The following is a 23,086-nucleotide window of genomic DNA, read 5'->3' on the forward strand; positions in this document are numbered from 1 at the left end:
TTACATTAATAGGCCTAAGCATCGTGTTGTATAAATTCGTATAAGTATAATTATCTATAAACTATTAGAACAGAGGACGAGCTTCCAAACTGAAGTTATGGATGTATGTATGTTTGCATAAGCTTGTAAATTAATATACAGTACCTACCGTGATTTATATATTTTTTTCGGACATAACGAAATAAATTACCGTCTGATAAAAGTTTGTCATTGCAGGTGAAGAAGAAAGAGAAGTAAATTAAAATGTTGAGGATACCAGGATCAACAGCTCATACCATGGTAATACACAGTTATTTTCTTGTGAGCTTTCAAGTTAAAGGTTTCAAGTTAAGGCATTCGGAATAGGCCTGCATGTTAGCAGTAATCAATAGGTTTTTTTGTGTAAGCTTAAACATTGTATGTTTGTAATAAAAGCCTAAAGTAAGTATGATGAAATTTGTAATTTTCACATAGAGTAAGTTACTTTGAGACATGGCATATCTGAGAGGTAAAAATGAAATGTTCTATCTAGTCTAGTGTGTCATGTAGAGAAATTTTGGGGGGATGTATGTAATGAATTAATGAAAATACGTTTGTGACATCAGAATGGAAATTCCACTAGAGTCTTCTGATCAATTCTAACATTTCGTCATTGTCATAATTATCTAGAGCTTCAATTGTTTTACAAATTATCTATTGGATATAATATGAGATATAAGTATGCAAAATAATGCATGGGGTTTGTGCTTGTTTGGATGGAAAATATATTTTGCATGTATATTCGTCTATCTCTAAAAAAAAACATGAATTAGTTTGTACGTAGTAATTTCTAATATTATTTTTCTGTATTACGAAGATCATATTTAAAAAAATACCATATGTGATTATTTTATACAGACTGAGTAAAAAGCATGAAATATTGTTTATAACTGTCTTTTTAATGTTAATTTTATTGAAACATGCTGTGTAAAAGAGTTGTTTAGAATAAATCAACAAATTCTGCACTTACTGTGGACTCCGGATAATTCGCGGTAATTAATGCACGAACTTGCGCCGCAAAATCTCGAAAATCGCGAATTATCCGCAAAATTTTTTATTATTTAAAGTTCTGTAAAAGTTATTCTCACGAGTTTATAATTACTAAAATGAACTTCAAAATCAAGTGCATAATGTGAAACAGTGCTAAACATTTTGAAACATTATGATATTGTACAATAATTCAGTGGGATAGAATCTTAAAACAAAAAAACACAAGACACAAGCTTTACAAAATATCTTAAGATACTTTAGTATACCGTGCCATCCTTCACCCAAGTGCACATTTTATCAAGAAGATGCCATATTGAATAAATACCACCTGGAAAATTGTAAAGGACTGACGTGCAATGGTCTGACTTCATTATATTGGGAAGCTAGGGGGAAAATGATGCAGATCAAGTAATCCCCAGTGTCATTGGAGAACAACAACTTTAGTATACCGTAACAAAAATAATCTGTAGGCCTAATCTTATTTTGTTTCTTAGAAGATTCTTATTTTTTCTGATTTTAGATTGAAAATTCCTTAAGGAGGAGGTAGAGAGTGTAAATAAAGTGAAAACGGAAATGACAACATTACTTTGCCCCCTCCCCCCATCAAAAAGAATCTCGAACTATCAGTAGTCGACTGTATTTGTAAAAGAGTAATTTATCATCTGGACAGAATGCACTGTTTTTAAATTACACTCTATTTTTATTCTTTTCATGTTCTTATTAGCCAAACTTAAAATTTCTTAAAATCATATACATTTTTATTTATTTACATGTTATTATCGTATGGACCCAATAAATAATTGAAAGGAATAATTAGTGTGTCTGAATATCAGTTTATCGATATTGAAAATAAGACCATGAATTCAATAATCATGAATAGAAGCCGATCAAAAACAGCTGAATAACAATGGTTTCTTCCTTTACAAGTTTTTATAAAGTTGATCAACACAGACAATCTTACAAAGGAAGAGAGTATTTAAAGTTTAACATAATTAAAGAGCGATGAAAGAGTAATGGAACGGAGAAAAATTCTCTCCGGCGCCGGGATTTGAACCCGGGTTTTCAGCTCTACGTGCTGATGCTTTATCCACATCCACATACATCTGAATTACCACAGGCTTACCAGAAGTCTGAACAGCATATCACATAGAGGCAGCAATTTATATAATAAACTTCCACAGAAAATCAAAGAACCTAACATAAGAAAATTAAAAAAAGAGGTAAAGAACATTTTATTAACACATATGCCATTTTGCCAAATGAATACCTCAATTTAAAATTTTAGAATGTAACGTTTCTTGATACTGCCCTTGACCATTTATGTTTCAGGTAACTCAGAGTTGAAGAAAAGCAAAAAGAGAAGATACTAGATAGAACAGTGGAGACTGAAGATCAAGCTTGTCCTATATTTTTTTTTTTCTTTTTTTTTTCTCTTTTTTTTTTTTTTGCATGTCACTTAATATTAAACTGTTAAATTTATTTAGAATTAAGTCTATTTTTGTATTATATTGTATGTTATGTCATTTTTCTTGTGTACTGACGATGCCATGAATGCTTGTAATTCTATTCGGCTAATAAAGATCTAATCTAATCTAATCTAATCTAAGCCACCCTGGCATCGGACGGAATTGTCTCAGATTAAGCTCCAACTCTTGGGTTCCCTCTAGTGGCCGCCCTCTGCACTACGTCATAGATATATATATATATATATATATATATATATATATATATATATATATAATTAAAGAGGTTCAATAATATTGACAGTGTTAAAAATAAGCTCAATTCCAAAGGCCAAAACAAGTTACAGTACTTATGGTGAAGAAACTTTCGATATTTTATTATCTGTGGAAGATAGTGCCTCTGCATAATTATTCTGAAGGACAGGTGACAAACTATTTGAATCAAGAGTTTCCAAGAAGGTGGAATGGCAGAAGAGGAAGAATTTGGATAAATAGAACAGTGGTACTGAAAGTAAAGAACAATTTTTGAGATAGATACATTCATTATTTTTAGTGAGTGGAAGCGAGAATGGTATAAAAATAAATTGTATTAAATTCATTTCACTCCCAGTAATATTCATAATCCTTACGTAAATAAAAATCAAATCCTTAAAAATGTAAATATCACATTAACACCCAACAAATAGTATAATCGTTCCTTGCAGTTACTGGAATCCTATGAATTCCCTGTCACTTTTTTCCGTGTATTGTAGTTTAAGAAAAACAAAATACGATGTGAAGTGTTGAAACATAATATGAAATTATGTGTCATTTTCATGGCATTTTTTGTATTCTTGGGAGTGCCTGTACGGATGTATCTGAGCTGACATTATTCTCCGTTGCTTTTCGTTCTTCATAAAAAAGAAAACTTACGCAATTTGAACACACATAAGTTACACATAACACTTCAGCACCATACTCTTGACCTTTCAAGTTTTAGTGTTACTTTTTACAGTCTTCGGACGAAAGTAATATTTACTCTTGAACTTCTCAGAAACATCTGGTATAGCACAATCAACAACTGGTGCATAGAAATTTACTGCCGCTGCAGAACATTTTTTGTCTCTAATAAATTCAGTCTCGGAATTTTTCGGAAATAAGTTTAGACTAAATAATAATAATAATAATAATAATAAAAGCGTACAGGTTTTAAATGTAAATACATATTTCTATATCCAGTTTTTATACATTTGAAATTCTCTTCTTTCATTCATTTTTGTCTTTTTAGCAATCAGTCAATAAATAATAATAGTTTAGCTGTCATTAAATGTTCATACAGGTTTCTGACATTGTCATAATTTTAAAATTACTCGAAACTTTAAAATTACAAATGAATAGACTGAAATTATACAAAATAACTGAGAATAATAATGATTACGATTAATTACATGAACTGGAAAAATGATATACTGCTAGTGACAGTTGTTTGCCTTTTGAAGTTCTATTTTAAGGATGTGAAGTCCCTCCCCATAATGCACTTGGTTCGTAAGGCTGTTAACACTCACATTATTCTCAGGCCTGAAAACACAGAAGCCTGTTTATGGAGGAACTATATTGTCGACTTCAACACTCTCTAGGAACAAAGGCAGACATTTTCGAACATTTTTTTTTTAATTACTTACCCTCGTTTATTACTCCACGATATTAGTTTGTCGAATTTTTCTGAGCTTATATGCACTTTATAACACAGTTTATTATACATTGAAATGTAACATGGGAAATCAATAATTATTTCTAAATATTATCTTCCCTGTATGTTTCACAGGAAAGTGTTATATGGAAAAATGTCAGTGGACTAAAAATGCATCGAAATACATTAACAACTATTTTATTTTCGCAATTGATTCGCAAGAATTAATTAAATAAAATTCTAAAATGCAACTTCATTTCACATCTACCTTTGTTTCTTCTGCAGTCAATTTTTTTTTTATTCATGTTGTAATAACATCGAGTTTCATGAGGCCATGGCAGAAATAACACAAAGTTTAATAAATAACATTGTTGATGTATTAGGAAAGACAAAATTCAGAAGCAACTGAAGTTACATTTTATTTAATTAATTTCTCTGAACCTATTAAGAAAATAAAATAGTTGTTAGTATATATTAATGTATTTTTAGTTCCTTCATATTTTTTCCATACAATGTAAAATTTTCTCGTGAAAGATACAAGAAAGGCATTACTTACATATAATAAAATCGATTTCCCATACTTAATCCCTATGTATAATAAGCTATGTTGCACGTACCATACAATTTATTTATTGAAAATACAGTTTGGATTCGCTCAGTTATTGGGATTGTATGTTGTTTGTATATGATTAGAACGTCACACTGCACTGGCATTTCTGTTTGCATCCTTCACGAAAACACGCTATCCCAACACTTATGCATCACTATATACCTGTTATATTAAATTGTGCACTTAACAATTTATCTATCAAGTTTCACAAAACTTCATGTTCACCTTTTTTTCGCGGTTGTCATGACCAACTGTCCACAGAAACATTTTTTTACAATCAGATGTCAAGTTGTATTTGTGACGTGAATAAACTTACCAGTAAGCAAAATTGTTAGCATTGATTTGCTAAACAGTTAGTCTTTAATTATGCATTAGTTGTGCGAAACTGTGTTAAGCGCACTTCTGCTCATTTATCCTTGGTGGCTGGCTGAATAGTTAACCATGCTATGGGTCAATAGGTCTGAGGTGCAAAAAGTCAGACAGGCTGAGGGCGATAAAAATCATCAACATAGCGTCCTTTAGAAGGGAAGTGAAGTCGGGAGTTTCCATTTCTTTGACTTAAAGCATGTAATTTAATTCTATCTTTGTATCAAAAGTTTCCGGACCAGATTTATTTGCCAGTTGTTACTCGTCCACGTAAGATATTTACCTCTGCTAGATCAAAACACACAAAGACTAAAACTATTAAGTCTTGTTGTTTTGTGAGTTAATGGCCAATCAGCTTGATTCAGCCATAGCTCTTCCCTATGTTGGTTTCAGATTTTGCCTTTGAGTATTTCGATTCGATATTGTGTTTATTTCTGCAGTGGCGTTAATTTTATTAATTATTGCTGTATCGAGTTCTCTTCAATTTTGCGAAAACGTTTCGTACTTTATTTGTAAGTCTGTATAATTATACAGGAGCCACCAGCGTAGCTTAGGAGGTAGCACCAATAGCGCGTTTGCTTGCTGATCTGGAGCTGTGCTTGAGCGTGGGTTCGATTCCCGCTTGGGGTAATTATATAGTTATGGTTTTTCCGACGTTTTTCCCGACTGTAAGGCAAATGTCAGATAATTGCAGGAGATTCCTCGGCCTCATCTTGCTAAATACAATCTCGCTATCACCAATCCCATCGACGCAAAATAACCTAGTAGTTGATACAGTGTCGTTAAATAGCCGACTAAAAAACATATAGAATCTAAATAGATTGAGTGGCTTTATTTGTTTAGTTGGTTATTTAACGAAGCTGTATCAACTAGTCGGTTATTTAACGCTGATGGGATTGGTGATATCGAGATGGTATTTGGCGAGATGAGGCCGAAGATTCGTCATAGATTACCTGATATTTGCCTTACGGTTAGAGAAAACCTCAGAAAAAACCCAATCAGGTAATCAGCCCAGGCGGGAATCGAACCCACGCCCGAGCACACCTCCAGATCGGCAGAGCCTTTATTTTAAGGGGATAGACGGGAATGTATTTGAAACAAAAATGTTAATAAACTTGGTAAAGGTTGTCGCATTTAATTTCAGGAACAAAATTACCAGTGTTTTCATATTTTCTTTATATCAGCTAGTTTGTTTAGAGGAAACTCCATTAGAAAAATTACTATACTGTTTCCTTTGACGTGCACTGATCACGTAGTTAATAACTGATTGAAATCAGCCCATCTTTAAGTTATTTGTCATTGTAACGTACACATCCCCCGCCCCCTCCCCAAAAAACGATGGGGTGACTAAGTTTCATTGCATATTTCGTTCTCTGATCGTGGGCAATGTCTTGTATCTGCGACTTGGAATATTCCACCACCCCATTCTTCTTTTTTTGTGTGGCAAGTGTACCTTTGCCAGGAGATGGGGTTGAGTCTGATCTACATATGTCAGCTGGAATTGTGAAATAGGCGGTAAGCGATTGTTGTCGTGAAAATATACGAGTATACTATCTGAACTGAATGTCAGCAAAACCATTGGGTAAATAAAAATATATTAAACATTTTTTTTGCTCGAAGAGTATCCTCTACTGGGTGTTCATTTCAAAGTGTGTCATGATGTCACTGTTGTGAGTCAGTGATTTGAAGCGAGTTTCAGCTTTTATGTCAGAGAAGTTGCCTATTATTCAAGGCGTTCAATCTGAACTTGAGAACATGTATGGTACAACTTGAACGTCGTGGCAACAGATGGCGGTCTGTACGGTCTGTGTGCTACCATAACCTCTTTCGAACTGTGTTTTGCGCCGGCAAGTCGTACGCAGGGTATTTGTTATCATCGGTTGCGTATGGTAACATTCCACAACACAAATCAAATGCTCCGTGTCCATGTTGACCATCCAAATTAATGTCAACAAATACGTAAGTAATCGTCTTAACCCTCTCGCCATATCCCGACAGTAAGAAAAAAGCTCACCTCAGTACGTGTTTCCAAACAGTTCACATTCCTGCCACTACTGGCATTACCGTACATATCGGTACGTACCGGTACTCGTCAGAATGAACGCCGTACTTGCTAGGCAACTTCTCTGGCACATAGGTAATGCACCTTTGGGGAAGTGTAGGAAGATTGAATTCTCTAGGCTTATCGACTAGCCACATGACGGCATACGGCGAGCCATGACACACTTTGAACTGAACACCCAGTATATCTCTTTGGTGATGCCTTTATACTGCGTATACAATGTGTAGTAGTAGGCCTACATACTTTCTGTCAGAAGTGTAGACAAACAGTAATTGTAGTATGCAATTAGTGAAAGACAGTAGATGTCTGGATGTCGTCAAATCAAAGATTTCAAACTTCACAGAGAATAAGCAAAGGAAAAACTTCCATAGACAAAGGGGATAATGTGACATAAAATTCATCACAAATCATAACCAAAACTAAGCGCTAGTGAGTAGTATTCATAACAGTAATAGCAGAAAGTTTTAATATATTGTATAATGTAAGTCTGGCAACATGGCAACGGAAACTGTATCTATCTGCCTTTCTCTCACTCTCCCCCATAATTATGCACTATTTTTCGCTTTTGTTGTGTAGTTTGGTTTAGTGACCATCCTCGTCTATCATGTAATTGCCAGGGATAATGAATTCCACCTTGTTTCCCTATTCAGAAATGATATTAATTTTTTACAGTTCAATAAAATTCTAGTCTTACTGTTTACTACTACATCTGTAGGCGATGTAATACAACCAATCAGGCTGCTATTGCTCATGTGATTGTTACATTACTGTTAATTGAAATTGTAACACAGTAGTATTACAAAGTTCATTTTGAATTTGTGATTTCAATTAATAGCAGCATGTAAAGTTCATAAGATAACATAGGCTTTCTGTTTTCTGGGTGTGATACCTCTTGCCCTCTGAATTTAACTAAAACCATTTACCACCCATTCTATTTATCTGATATGCTTTGAATTTCTCTTTTCTTTGTCTTTTGCGTTTGAAACATTTGCTTGTAAATCTGATAAATTTGCGTGTCTTCACTGGCTTGCTTTTGGATGGGAATGCATGTGGGATTGCATAGCCTTGTTATTGAAGGATGAGTACAGTCAGCATGACTTAGTAGGCCTATGTGTTGCATGACTTTCGTTTTTATCAGAGTTGTGTGGCTACAATGAATGCTCTTTGTGTTAGAGACATGTATTTCTTTTAGAAATAGTATGGACAGTGTAGATTATATATTTCTGATGGTGAATAGGCGGAAATTGTGAATTTTGAAAATGTTATCACTAATATTCTTCTTAAAATTACAAATACAGTGAATTTGAAAGAATGTGAAATTCATAATTCACCAGTATGATTAGCAAAGGAACAGTTGCATTTTCTGATCCAATACAAAAGAAGTCATTACATGGACAATATTAGTAAATATGTACAGTGTTATTGAAGTTGTTAAAATTACAGAAATATAAGTTCAGTAAGAAGTGATGAGTTGCAAGCACAACACAGTAGCAGCTCGCCGTCAAGAAAATAAGTGAAATGCTGTTCACATACCGGTACACAAATGCATGAACAGTTTTACCAATATAATGAGTAGGCCTACCATTCGTGAACTGCGTGCAATTTTAATAGTTCTAGAACACATGCAAACAGGAAAATTAATTTATTTCAGGACTCGCCCAATTTCTTGCATACAAAGTCAATTCTCCTATCTTTTAAAGCAGCAAACCGTCGATGATGTCTTTATAAAATGTCTGAGTTTAACTGAGGGTGGACAGTATATCTCTATGCAAAGCTATGGGGCTAATGATGAAAGTCCCTCCTGTGATGTAGCATTCTGAGTGAAATTTTCAATATTTTCAAACAGAAAAGCTTTCATCAGAAGAATTTTTAAAGTTATTTTATACAACTTCTCTATTTTCTTAGCACTTTTTAAAACAAAGAACAAATAGAACTGTAGATCGTCAAGGTCAAGAATTTAAAACATCTTTTTATCCTCATATTTCAGTCTACAAAACGACATTACTAATAAATTACAAACTGTGTCATTTTCGGGATAAATATTTCGCACTCATTTATCAACATTTTCTATGTACTGGTACCTAAGTACTCGTATTTGTATAATAGCTATAGTGATTAAACATATAATATATACTTAGATGTAGGATTAATACACAATATACACTTATCACTAATATACTCTAAATACATTAAATAAGTTAATATATACATACACAGTATTAAAGTACATGTGTACATTTACGCGCGCGTTAAACTTTCAAATGCAAGAGCTCAAACAAAACTGGCGAGCTCATGAGAAGAAATAGTACATGCCGCGGAAAACAACTTTTAAACTTTGCTAATGTATGTGTGGTGTATTCCTGATAAAATAACATAAAGCCAGCTAAGTTACCACTGCAGGGTTGGCTGCTAAGACACAGAGAATGAGAATACTGTAAGATTTCACAGCCCTTGAACAATAGCCCCCTGCCTTGGAGACCATCTTCAACCCTTCTCTATTATTAGTACCGTTAAATCTGCAAACTGGTTACTCCGCCTACAAGAAGTCTGACAGTTCTCCGTAACTGAAAGACTCAGAAACGCACTTCACTCATACAATCTTTCTTTAGTGCGTGATGTCACGTTACCATGGAAACCAAGTGCTGTATGAGAATGGGAGCCCAAATAATTTCACCTCTACAGTATTGTAAGTTCCAATAGACACCGCTCGGCGCTCGTAACAGTTGACATTATTCTATTCAGCGGACGGTTACAGGTACTATTTATACAACCAAACACTGTTCATAACGACTGAAAAGAAAACTTTTTTTTTTTTAATTTTAGAAATACGGTACCAGTAATAACTAGAATTAATTATTAACAAGAAATAAAATTGTTTTTTACATGTAAATAGGTGAAGAAGTACTTCACCTACATCACCTGAATAACCGCCCCTGGCACAACATAATATTGCTTAACAGTTGTCTAGAAAGAGAAATAGCTCGAAGAGAAGAGGGATACGAGAAGAGCAGGAGATAAAGAGATCAAGGGGAATACAAGGCGATCAAAGGGAATACTATAAAACAAGGAGAACAAGGAAAATACGAGGGTAACAAGGGGAAGGAAAGGAAAACAATATAAGGAAAACAAGGGGAAGACATGGAGAATAAGGGGAACACAACGAAAACAGACGAGAAGACAAAGAGAATAAGGGAAAAACAAAGAGAACAAGAGCAACACAAAGAAAACAAGGGGAATACAAAGAAAACAGAGAGAATATAAGGACAAGGCAAAAACAATGATAACAAGGGAAAAACAAGCATAACGAGAGTAATATATGAGCGCAAGGGAAAGACATGGAGAAAAAGGGGAAGATAGAAGACAAGGAGAACAAGGAGAAAACAACAAGAGGAACACAAAAAGAACAAGGAAAATACATGGAAACAAGGGGAATACATCAGAACAAGAGGAAGACAAAGAGAACAAAGGAAATACAAGGAGAACAAGGGGAATACATGATAACAAGAGAATTGCAAAGAGGGCGAGGGGAAGACAAGAAGAAGAAGGGGAATACATGATAAGGTGAAGACAAGAAGAAGAAGGGGAATACAAGGAGAAAAAGGGGAAGAACAAGGATGAAGTGAGTGGGGTTTGTAATTTTCTATGATGATCAATTTCCAAATTTCCACACTTCGGACAAAAAAAAAGTAACTTCGTAAAAAGCTAAACATAATTAAAAGGTAAAATACCGGGATAGAGAACTGAATGAAAGGAAGATGTTGAATTAGTATAAATTGGAAACAGTGAATCATGACTGATTAGTCTTAAATAGATTTGATTTGACTTCATGAACAGTGTGGTTATTTCCTTGATGTCCCACTGTCAACAGGCCCTGTGTGGCTGATAGGTTGAAGCCACACTCCTAAGAGTGCTGATCATGTGTAATTATAGAAAATAAAACTATTATTTGAATACTTAAAAATGACACACTGTCTGAATTTTACTTCCCTAGCGAATTCTTTTTACCTACTCATCACACACAAACACCTGTTGTTTTATTGTGTACTTACAATTTACCATTATCATGTAAATAAACACTTCAGCTTAAGAGACGTAATGCAGTGTAATGATCTTTGAATATACTAAACACTCGCAAGCCCTAATAGCTGTGGTGTTCTTGGGAGTGTAGTTCTATCTGCTAGTCATGCAGGACCTGTTGGCTGTGAGTAGGGTTGCCACATTGTACACTTTTCCGTATTCTTACTTTTTCCTCCCCACAATATAATAATTATTTCCAACATGGAGTCTGTTAACAGATCGACATGCAGAGATTTATTTTTTATAATGCTATGAAGTTTAAGTGGTCAGATGTTAGAAATAAGTGTTGATAAAGGCTGAACTACAGTATTTCTCAACTTCAGTCAGTCATGCAGAAAATTCATCTTGGAGAATAAAAGTAATACAAAATTACTTCAAGCTGCCAAATCATCTGTTATCTGTGAGTGATGTCAGCAGTGCTTCGTGTTTTCATAGGTATGAATGGTTATATTATACTTCTACTGGAAATATATACTTAGGCCTAACATACAGGTTCTGTAAATGTATTTTATAATATTAAATGTCTGAAATGGAGTCAAGAATTGTAATTAACCTTACATTTTAAACAATTAAACAATCAGATATAATTATGCTACTAAATCCCTGTGAAGTTTCATAATCTTATTTTTGTGAAAGTCTTTTTTTTTTCCTAAAACAAATCGAGTAGCTTTAGCTGTGAGGTAACAAGGGAATAATAAATTAATACTTTATTTTAGAAAGTTTAACCAGAGATAGAAAAGATTAGGCAGTTTTATATTTTATACTTAGACTTCAACGAACAAAATTTGATAACTCAATCCCAAGGGAAAAAATGGAACTCCCTGCATCAAAATCCACAGTTAATTCCCGATTTACCACGAAAATCGTCTGTAGCTGCATTTAGATTGGCAACAGGCCATGATTGTTTGGCCAAACACCTGCATAGAATTGGAATATATCAGTCCCCTAACTGCCCATTGTGCAACTCAAACCAAGAAATGGATTCGGAACACCTCAAAATCTGTGCTTCAGTGGCTGGTCATGATAATATCTTTGAAAAATATTGGAGTGCAAGAGGTCAAATGACTTTATTGTCAAACGCCTGGCATTAGAAAACAACAACATATTGTAATGCCAGAAGACAAAATTGTTTAAAAGTACAAGCATGATACTAGTGGAGAAATTGAAGTCCACAAAAGAGGGAAAAGGAAAAACAGCAGCCTCTCACAGGTTTGCTTTGTGTACTTTCAGAAAAGAGACTGAAACAAGTGCTTCTGTTCTGTAGAAATGTAGCAGTGTTGGGGTTGCCAACATAACTATAAAAAGATAGGAAGATCAATAAAAGCAGGTATTGGTCCTGAAAAGAACAGATTTGATTATGAAGATATGAAGAACCTACTGATGGGATGATATATTCCTAGAGAACACGTGCATGGGAATGGGAATCTCTGTTGGAAATGAGTGCAGGCTTCTCTGGTTATAGGAAGATAATTGCCATGTGATCTTTCAGTGTTATTAAATAAGCCTTAGGAAATATAATTTTGTGGTAATAAATTCGGATCAGAGAATACCACCAAAAGAAACTTGTCAGTCAACTTGTCAGTCTTTTGATTTAAAAGAAACAGATACTATGGACTCATTGAGGCTGAAAACTGTTTTCCAGTCTCCAAATATATTATATTGTTTTATTTTAACTGCTGCAAACTCTTGAGACATCATATTTTCATATGAACGTTTGTTAAAATATTTGGAAGAATAAGAAAAGACGAAAATGAATTAATTATTCTTCTTCTTCTTCTGCTTCAAGCTGTAGGCTTTAAGCCCGTTGCGGCTCCTTTATTTCTTGTATCCATCTTTTTGCTGGTCGGCCGATACTTCTTCTTCCAATGGGTACATAGTCAGCGATTATTTTCAGGGTTCTATCTTGGCTCATGCGTTGTACGTGTTCCCACCATTTCTGTTTATACTCATCTACAGTTTCTAACAGACTGTTAACTTTTAGATTGTATCTTATTTCCTCATTCCTGATGTGATCCAGTCGAGTTACTCCTACTACACTTCGAAGAAATCGCATTTCAGCTGCCTGTAGTCGACTTCTATCTTTCTCTTTTAACGTCCAAGTTTCACTCACATATAAGCCCGTTGGTATTGCCATAACTTTATATAGTTTAATCTGTGTATCTTTCCTAGGTTTATTACGGAGTGTTCTTCTAATGGTCCCACGTATATTGTTAAATTTGGCAATTTTATAATCAATATCTTTTTCATGAGTATTAATTATTATTAAAGGAATTTTAAGTTACTGGAAAAGTTATGTAGTCCACTGCTGTGGCTGACCATGAAATGAGCGGGCCTGGGTTCAAATCCTGGTTGGGACAAGTTACCTGGTTGAAGTTTTTTCCGGGGCTTTCCCTCAACTCATTAAGAGTAAATGTTGCGTAACTTCCGGAGCTGGACCCTGGACTCACTTCGGCATTATCACCTTCATCTCATTCAGATGCTAGATAACCTCAGCAGTTGATAATGATACAAAGATACAGAACGAACCTTTTCTACAACACATAGGTATCTTGGTTACTAAATGTATTTAAATTAATTTAAGAGGTCAGGTGTCCTTGGTGCTTATTCATTATTTGTGTATGCATATTTGTTATTTAAAAATTACGTTTTATTTTCAGCTGTATCGCACCTTTTGTGATATGATGAATAATCAGAAGAAAGGTTTGTCTCTTCTTCGGATGACAGCATGTTATCCTCAGCTTACAATGCATCCCATGTCGACACAGCAAAATTTACGTCGGCATCCTGTTCCACCTCTTAAGGAAACATTGTCCAAATTTGTAAGGTAGTTAGTAGTAGTTTACATTTTAATATTTCTTTAAATTTATCTCAAGTATTAAATTCTGCACAATTCTAGAGTTGTAGTAAAGTTTAAATATGAAATTATGCATCTTGTTTTTCACGTCTTTAATGTTCTGAAGCAATATTATTGCCATAAATAGAAAAAGATTTTAATTTTTCAGATCAGTGGAACCTCTTCTAACACCAACAGAACTGTCAACAACAGCACGTCTTGTGAAAGACTTCAGTGAAGGAGATGGACCGAAACTACAGGAAATTCTAGAGCAAAGAGCCAAAAATACAGAAAATTGGGTAGGATTTTATTTAAGTATTATAGAATCTGGATTGTAACCCTATTAGCATGGAATTAATTTGATGATGTATTACGAATTTCATTTCATAAATATTTTTTTAATGTTTTATACAATTGTAGGCCTACTATTGTTTCTATTCACTAGAAAGGAAGCTATTATCTGAATGGTTGTTTGGTACAGTATGTTGGTTTTTTGTGCCAACACTGCATTCAAATTCAAGGTAGAATTTATGGTGTACAAATTTCAGTTGCCTCCTCCTCTTCCTCCTCCTCCTCCTCCTCCTCCTCCTCATCTTCCTCCTCCTCCTCTTCCTCCTCCTCCTCTTCTTCTTCCTCCTCCTCCTCTTCCTCCTCCTCCTCTTATTCCTCCTCTTCCTCCTCCTCTTCCTCCTCCTCCTCCTCCTCCTATTGTCGAAATTTTTACAAGTCTGGATATGTTTTTCGTTTGGTAAGATTCATTTGGTATAGACTTTGTATTGTCTTCTTTTATTTTAAGTTGGTTATTTAACGACGCTGTATCAACAACTCGGTTATTTAGTATCGATGGTATTTGGCGAGATGAGGCCGAGAATTCGCCATAGATTATCTGACATTCGCCTTATAGTTGAGGAAAATCTTGAAACAACCCAGCCAGGAAATCAGCCCAAGTGGGAATCAAACTCGTGTCCAAGTGCAACTCCAGATTAACAGGCAAGTGCCTCAGCTAACTGAGCTGTACCAATGAGTTTGTCTTCTATATAAGAAATCTGTATTAACATTCAGCTAGACAGACGAGGCCTCTCTAGGGAATGTACTATTTTGCTTCCATAGCAGTGTTACCAGTTGTAGCTGTCTTGCTATGTTTTGTTTCTTATATTTTTATTCTCTGAAACTCTTGGCTCTTTTCGAAAGTCTCACTTCTGTCATCCTCATCAAATGTGGTGTCTTAACAGAATTTGTCTTCATGTAATTTATCCTTTAAACTATTTATTGACAACCGAGTTCAAAAGGGAAACAACTCAAAATTTAAAATTTTGTGAAACCTGCATTTTAAAGCTTAATATTGCCGTGAAAAATAAAAAGGACCCTTGAATTAGAGTGTTGGAATTGAATTTTTCACAGTAACATGAAGCTTTAAAATTCAGGTTTCTCAAAACTTTAAATTTTGAGTTGTTTCCGTTTTGAACAGGGTTGTCGATATGTTAAGTATCATTTTGTACATCTTAATTTCTTACACGGATTACCTTATCTTCTGCATCCTTTCACTGAACTTGGATATATTTTCTTCTCTCTTTGTTTGTTAAGGGATGTTGCTTGAAGCTTTCAGATATTCCCTCTAACCTCTTCATGTTATTGTAATGAGTCTTCCTACTACCTACACATTTACATGTTTATTCAATCAGCTGTGCTTATAGTAATGGGATTAATTTGATATAAACATGTGTTCACACTCAAGTCATCACACAAAGAGATAATCCTTGAATATAAATTGGAATCAAACACCTGTCCACTTGGACAGGGGATCATCCTTCTTTGTTCACACCTGTAGCAATTTATTCATACTATATAAATTGCTAGCCATGGTATATGCAGCTGTTAAGACACTAGTTGAACATTGCATGGATATGACTTACTTCTAGGATTTAGATATTTGCCTGTTGTTAGCAGTTATTTGATATTAGCTGATAGATGCTTTGTATCCATTGTCATTGAATGTTTGTTTATTGTCAGCAATGTTTGTCCATTTTCATTAATTTTCTGAATGTTTATCTATTTTCATTGATTGCTTGTTTTCAGTAAATCTTTGCCCATTGTCATTGAATATTTATCCATTATCAGTGAACATTTGTCCATTGTCATTGGTTGTTTGTCATTGGGTATTTCTCCGTTGTTATTGGGTACTTGTCTGTTATATTCCTCTAATCCTCCTTATGTTCCTTTTGTCCTTGTATTCCCCTTGACGTCCTTGTATTTCCCTTGTCCTTGTATTCCTCTTGTCTTCCTTACACTCCATTGTCCTCCTTACATATATCCCTTGACCTCCCTGTAGTCGCATTGTCCTCATATTTCCAATTTCCTCTTGGCATTCCCCTTGTCCACCTTGTATTCCCCTTTCTTTCCTTGTATTTTTCTTGTTGTCATTGTATTTCCCTTGTCCTTGTATTCCCCTTATCCTCTTTGTATTCGGCTTGTCTTTCTTGTAATCCCCTTGTTCTCCTTGTAGTCTTCTCTTTGTGTTCCCCTTGACCTGCTTGTATTCCCCTCGTTCTCCTTGCATTCCCTTGTCGTCCTTGAATTCCCTTGTCCTTCTTGTATTCCCTTTGTCTCCTTGTATTTCCCTTGTTCTCCTTGTCTTCACCCTGTTCTTCTCGTCTTCCCCTTATTCACCTTGTATTTTCTTTGTCGTCCTTGTCTTCCCCTTGTTGTTCTTGTTGTACCTTGACCTCGTATCCCCTTGTTCTCCTTGTCTGCTCCTTGTTTTCCCTCCATTCTTCTAGTTTTCCCCTTGTTCTCCTTGTCTTGGCCTTGTTCACTTTGTATTCCCTTTCTTCTTGTTTTTTACTTGTCCTTGTATTTCCCTTATTCTTCTTGTCTTCCGCTTGTAGCAGCAACAGGGTTGCATTTTTATGTGACACTCGATTCCCAAGTTACTCCTCAATACGTATCTAGTGACGAGAAAGACGTAGTTCTACGTCAGAAGATACAGTAAGCATTTGCAACACATATCTCTACTACGACTGCTGTCACAATGAATCACGATGCTATGTTCTCAGCTATCTATGTATATAGACCTTACTATAAGGTCTCTCTGGTGTTGGCACTTATTGGAGTACGTCAATCTAAACAAGACCATGTGTTTTTTTCTCCTAGACATTGAGAAACGTGTGTTTACAGAAGGCTAAATTTATCGAGAGTATCAGTGTTCATATTGTAAATATTCAGAACAGGGAACTTCGTTTGCAGAGAGAATACACTAAATATTATATTCGGGGCATTGTAAAACTGTAATTTATACAGAAGTGTGATTTTTTTAAACCGTTAGATGTTTGTTCACTTAGCATAGTCTTCCCACTCTCTCTTTCTGTCTCACTCACTTTCTCTCCTCCCTATCTTTTCCCCCTTTTCTCTCTCTCTCTGCCTCTCCAACTTTCTCCCCTCTCTAATTATCTCGTGTTTACACTTTCGTGTCTTTCACATTTAGTCTTTGCTTGTATAATTTTTATACACGCTTGAAAATTTGCTTCTGTTAATGTAATTTGTAAGGGTAAAGTTGACGGAAGTTTTAGACAGTTCAAATGATGAATGACATGAAATGTGTGTGCATAATAGTTGGAGTTGTCATTGTTAGTCGTTTTCAGCGAACAAATTAATTTCATCTGTCAACGTTTTAGAGATCTTATTAAAACCTCATTTCCCTGGCAAAATTTTTAGAGATAGTCTGAATTTTTGATTACCGTATTGTAACATGTTGCATTTAGTTGTATGTATATTTTTTCGTTTTATCGAATATGGATGTGATTTCTAGAGATTTTTTTTTTTAGAATTTCGTAATTTTTTCTGCTCTGACAAAGTATATCTCAGTTGCTCTTTTGAGAAGTTTAAGTTCTTCTTTGTTTAGTCTCAATAAGTCTTATTCCTAAAGTGTCGTAATTTCGTCACTATTACATCTAGTGTGGAATGCTTGAAGTTTTATAGTTTTTAAACTTCACTAGGCTTGATAAGTGCATTTAACATTCCTAATATCTGTTGAAATTTAACTGTCATGATCTAAAAATCTTTTCACTTCACATCATAAGTGGTATCCCAAATAATTTAACATATTTATTTTACAGTTGGGAATTGAACAAAAATCTCATTGTTTTGTTGTAGTTAGCAGAATGGTGGCTTAAAAATGCCTACTTAGGATATCGACTACCTGTGGTAGTTCACTCGAGCCCAGGCCTTGTATTTCCACGCCAGCGCTTTGGAAGTGAAGACGAATACCTTCGCTATGCAGCTGACCTTACTTACGCAGCCTTGACCTACAAATCAGATATTGATAAGTAAGATTTTATTGTTTCTCTAATACTAAAACTTTATCAGCTCACAAGGGCATTGATTGATTGGTTTTAAGGCATATGTTATGTATACCACAGCATGAAAACTGCAGTGGCTTTTAAGCACACTTTTTTCCCTTAATTTTGTAGTTAAAATTCTGGTTGTTTCAAAAGCAAAAGCAACTTTGCCCACAGAGTTAAGAGTTTTTTTTTCTCAAGGATATAATCTCAAAAAGTGAATATGTTGTTCAGGACTTAACATTCCAGAAGGATATGTTCAGCGACCTTCTCAGGGTGTCCACATGAGTGGCATGAGTGGAAAAAGTCCTATAAATAGCAGCGTTTATGCTTATTCTGCATGTAGACTCTGGTACAATGAAAAGAGTACCGGTACTAGCTTACATTTCAGTTTATCTGCTTCTTTACTCCTAATGTTATAATTTTCCCCCACCCAACCTGACTTTGCAAAGTTTATAGAAATGTCCAAAATTTTATTGAGTAGTTATGGCACGTGTTTATTACGTTTCAGGGATAAAATACCAATTGATATGATGGGTAAAGAACCATTGGACATGACACAATACAAGAGGATATATGGCACATGTCGAATTCCAGCACCGACATATGACACAATGCAGTACAGCGATCCTTCATGTCCTGTCAAGCACATTGCGGTTGTTCATAACAATAATGTATGTATAAACATATACTATATTAAAGATAATTAAATGTTATCTCATATTAAATCCAATCAGGATTGAACAAGTAAAATACCTTTCACATACATATAGTAATTCATTAAAATGGATGTATCTAAACCATTTTTAGATATAAATTCAAAATCTCTAACATTTTACTTCAAAAGCACATTCTTTAAAATGCCTGAAGCATAATTTTGATACCAGCCTTCAGAATTTCAAAATAAACGATTATATTTTAAGAATGAATTTTAGAGGTACTTCTATAGAAATATGAAGGGATATTTTTCAAATGCAACAAAATAAAAATTTCTACTCCAGAGAAAAGTTTCCTACAAATGAGTTTCACAGATCATTTTCCATTAGATAGCATTAAACTGGTTAATTTTTAAGGATATATTTCTGTATTACACAGTTAGAACAATTATGGTTACAACAATTTTCAATGAAATACTTGTTTGTCTTTGTAGTTCTTCAAGGTCCCTGCTTATGATAATAATGGCGAGATTTTAAAGCCCGAGAAGATATTTGGTCAATTAAAAGCAGTGATAAATTCGTCTCCAAAAGTAGCAGAACCTGTTGGAATTTTGACTTCAGAACACAGAGATACATGGGCCCAAGTATATAAAGAATTGGTGAAAGGTATGTACCAGTGGACTCATTCTTCCTTTATTGTTGGTGACAAAATATCATGATGATAGATAGGTCTGTCCAAACCTGGAGTATACTTTCAATGTGTTTTTAGAAACTGTTTTGTAAACTATTTTTTATGTATGGTAAGTAGTTGTGATTTCAAATTGGTGTTTGTGTAGACTGCTGCATCTTTTCAAAGTAACCTGATGTAGTAAGCGTGAGACTCGTTTAAAATAGCGCCCCTGTGTTTGGTGAGGCCAAATTACGAGGCGCATCCAGAAAGTAAGTTTCCCGATTTTTTCCCCTTGAAAGTAAACGTAATTAGCCTTGTCAATTGCTCATGCGTAACAGATCTATGACGTATCAATCATATGCCAGCCAGACAGGTCCCGCCTGGTGCCAGTAGCATGGCAGCAGTGGTCCAAAATGGAAGCTCTTATTCCTTCTCCCACCGCCTGCGAGGTTCGGTCGGTGATAAAGTTCTTTAATGCACAAAGCATTGCGCCAATCGATATTCATCGGCAGCTCTGTCAGGTCTATGGGCCGAACATCATGAGTAAGCAGACGGTGCGTCGCTGGTGTAGGCAGTTTTGCGCAGTGGGCAACCGTCCCTCATCAATGATGATTGTGTTGAGCTGGTGCAGCAGTGCATCATGGAGAACTGTCGCTTCACGATTACGAAGCTGAGCAGCCATTTTCCGCAGATATCGCGATCCTTGTTGCATGAGATTGTCACTAAGCACCTGCTGTTCAAAAAAGTGTGTGCCAGGTGGGTGCCGAAAAACCTGACACCCGAACACAAAATGCAACGTTTAGGAGCAGCACTGACATTTCTGCAACAGTATCACGATGACGGCGATGAGTTCCTCGACAGGATCGTCACGGGCGATGGGACTTGGATTTCGCACTTCACCCCGGAAACCAAGCAGCAGTCAATGCATTGGCGGCATAGTGGATCTCCGGTCAGGACGAAATTCAAACAGACGCTGTCGGTACAGAAAGTGATGTGCACGGTGTTCTGGGACAAGAAGGGCATTCTGCTCATTGACTTCCTTCCAAGAGGTGAAGCAGTGAACGCTGACCGTTAATGTGAAAATTGCGACGTGCCATTCAAATCAGAGGCGTGGAATGCTTACTGCAGGTGTTGTGCTCCTCCATGACAATGCTCGTCCACATACGGTTCGGCGCACATCAGCTGTTTTGACGGAATTTGGCTGGGAGTTGTTTCATCATCCACCCTAGAGTCCTGATCTTGCTCCCAGCGATTTTCACGTTTTCTTGCACCTCAAGAAATTCCTGTCCTCCGGTGAGCGTTTTGGCAACGACAAAGAGCTGAAGACGTCTGTCACACGCTGGTTCCATTCACAGGCGGCAGAGTTCTACGACAGAGGGATACAAAAGTTGATCCCACGATACGACAAATGTCTCAATTCTGATGGTGGCTATGTTGAAAAATAGCTGAAACATTGCTGTACCTGTTGCCAATAAATGTTTTCCTGAAAGTGTGTGTTCTTTTTTTAAAAAAAATAGGGAAACTTACTTTCTGGATGCGCCTCGTACCTTACTTTGATTAATCTTCTGTAGTGATATTGTTGCTGATGTAATTTCCCTCCTTTGGAATATGACAATCTAATCTATTTTATTGTTCATCAGTGCATCTCGATCTTCTTAATGTGATCGTAGTATTTCCTCGAATTCTCTGTATTACAATTGTTCACACATCACGTAAGTATTTCGTATTTGTAGAATCATTATGTCAGCTCCTTTGCAGTTCTGCATAATGCCGCCCACACCAGCTCAATTGGATTTATATTTGCATGATACAGGGAAAGAAATAAGACATCAAGCCCTTTGTCTCTATGTAGGTTGTTTATTTATAATATTTTTCTTAGGTACACTTTCAGTATCAGTTCAGGCCTTAATATGTTTTCAAAGAAAGGTATTTTAGCTTCCTCCCTATTTTATATTTTGTGAACTCATCCACTGGAACTTTGTTATTGGATTTAGAATGAAAAGGCTAAATGAGCCGTTCAGAGCAGAAGTGGTGTAAGTCAAAATTGAGTAATGAGGTTTAAAGTAAAAATTCTGTAAAATACAGCGCAAAATAGCAATTAATATGTCCTTCGTGCTATCCACTGACTACTAATAGTTTAAATGAATTGAATATTAATTCCTACTTTGCGCTGTATTTTACAGAATGTTTACTTTAACCCTCATTACCCATTTTTGACTTACACTACTTTTATGCAAATCTGGCTTTCAGGTAGTAGCTCCCTGTAAAGCAGGTTTGAATAATTTCAAGGAAAAATTGTTCTGGGGCCGGGTGTCGATTCCGGGACCCTTCGCTTAGCGTGCAAACATTCTACTGACTGAGCTACCCCAGGAACCATACACGACACCGTCACAATTTTTCCTTTATATCCACACAACTCAAATGAGCTGACAAGACGCCAGAACTCAACTATGAGTGCAGACAAATACTGTGTGACTTAAATTGTGGCTTTCTGTTAACGTACCTCCAGTAACGAATGTATTATACAAATCTGGCTTTCAGGTAGTAGCTCCCTGTAAAGCAGGTTTGAATAATTTCAAGGAAAAATTGTTCTGGGGCCAGGTGTCGATTCCGGGACCCTTTGCTTAGCGTGCAAACATTCTACTGACTGAGCTACCCCAGGAACCATACACGACACCATCACAATTTTTCCTTTATATCCACACAACTCAAATGAGCTGACAAGACGCCAGAACTCAACTAACTTATGAGTGCAGACAAATACTGTGTGACTTAAATTGTGGCTTTCTGTTAACGTACCTCCAGTAACGAATGTATTATGCAAATCTGGCTTTCAGGTAGTAGCTCCCTGTAAAGCAGGTTTGAATAATTTCAAGGAAAAATTGTTCTGGGGTCGGGTGTCGATTCCGGGACCCTTCGCTTAGCGTGCAAACATTCTACTGACTGAGCTACCCCAGGAACCATACACGACACCGTCACAATTTTTTCTTTATATCCACACAACTCAAATGAGCTGACAAGACGCCAGAACTCAACTAACTTATGAGTGCAGACAAATACTGTGTGACTTAAATTGTGGCTTTCTGTTAACGTACCCCCAGTAACGAATGTATTATGCAAATCTGGCTTTCAGGTAGTAGCTCCCTGTAAAGCAGGTTTGAATAATTTCAAGGAAAAATTGTTCCGGGGCCAGATTTGCATAATACATTCGTTACTGGAGGTACGTTAACAGAAAGCCACAGTTTAAGTCACACAGCATTTGTGTGCACTCATAGTTGAGTTTGGCATCTTGTCAGCTCATGTGAGTTGTGTGACATAAAGGAAAAAAAAATTGTGAC

At 35.8% G+C, this 23,086-nt stretch overlaps 1 protein-coding gene across 1 annotated transcript in view; it reads left to right on the plus strand.

Moving 5' to 3' along the window:
- Window positions 1-23,086, plus strand: part of LOC138709996 (uncharacterized) — a 59,268-nt gene that overhangs the window by 1,579 nt on the left and 34,603 nt on the right. The window contains exons 2-7 of the mRNA XM_069840674.1: window positions 217-279; window positions 13,913-14,079; window positions 14,258-14,387; window positions 18,238-18,410; window positions 18,934-19,096; window positions 19,573-19,744. Of these exons, the coding sequence (XP_069696775.1) occupies window positions 244-279; window positions 13,913-14,079; window positions 14,258-14,387; window positions 18,238-18,410; window positions 18,934-19,096; window positions 19,573-19,744 (841 nt within the window). The 5' untranslated portion in view covers window positions 217-243. The remainder of the gene's footprint in view (window positions 1-216; window positions 280-13,912; window positions 14,080-14,257; window positions 14,388-18,237; window positions 18,411-18,933; window positions 19,097-19,572; window positions 19,745-23,086) is intronic.

The sequence above is a fragment of the Periplaneta americana genome, chromosome 12 (assembly GCF_040183065.1).
Source record: "Periplaneta americana isolate PAMFEO1 chromosome 12, P.americana_PAMFEO1_priV1, whole genome shotgun sequence".
NCBI lineage: Eukaryota > Metazoa > Arthropoda > Insecta > Blattodea > Blattidae > Periplaneta > Periplaneta americana.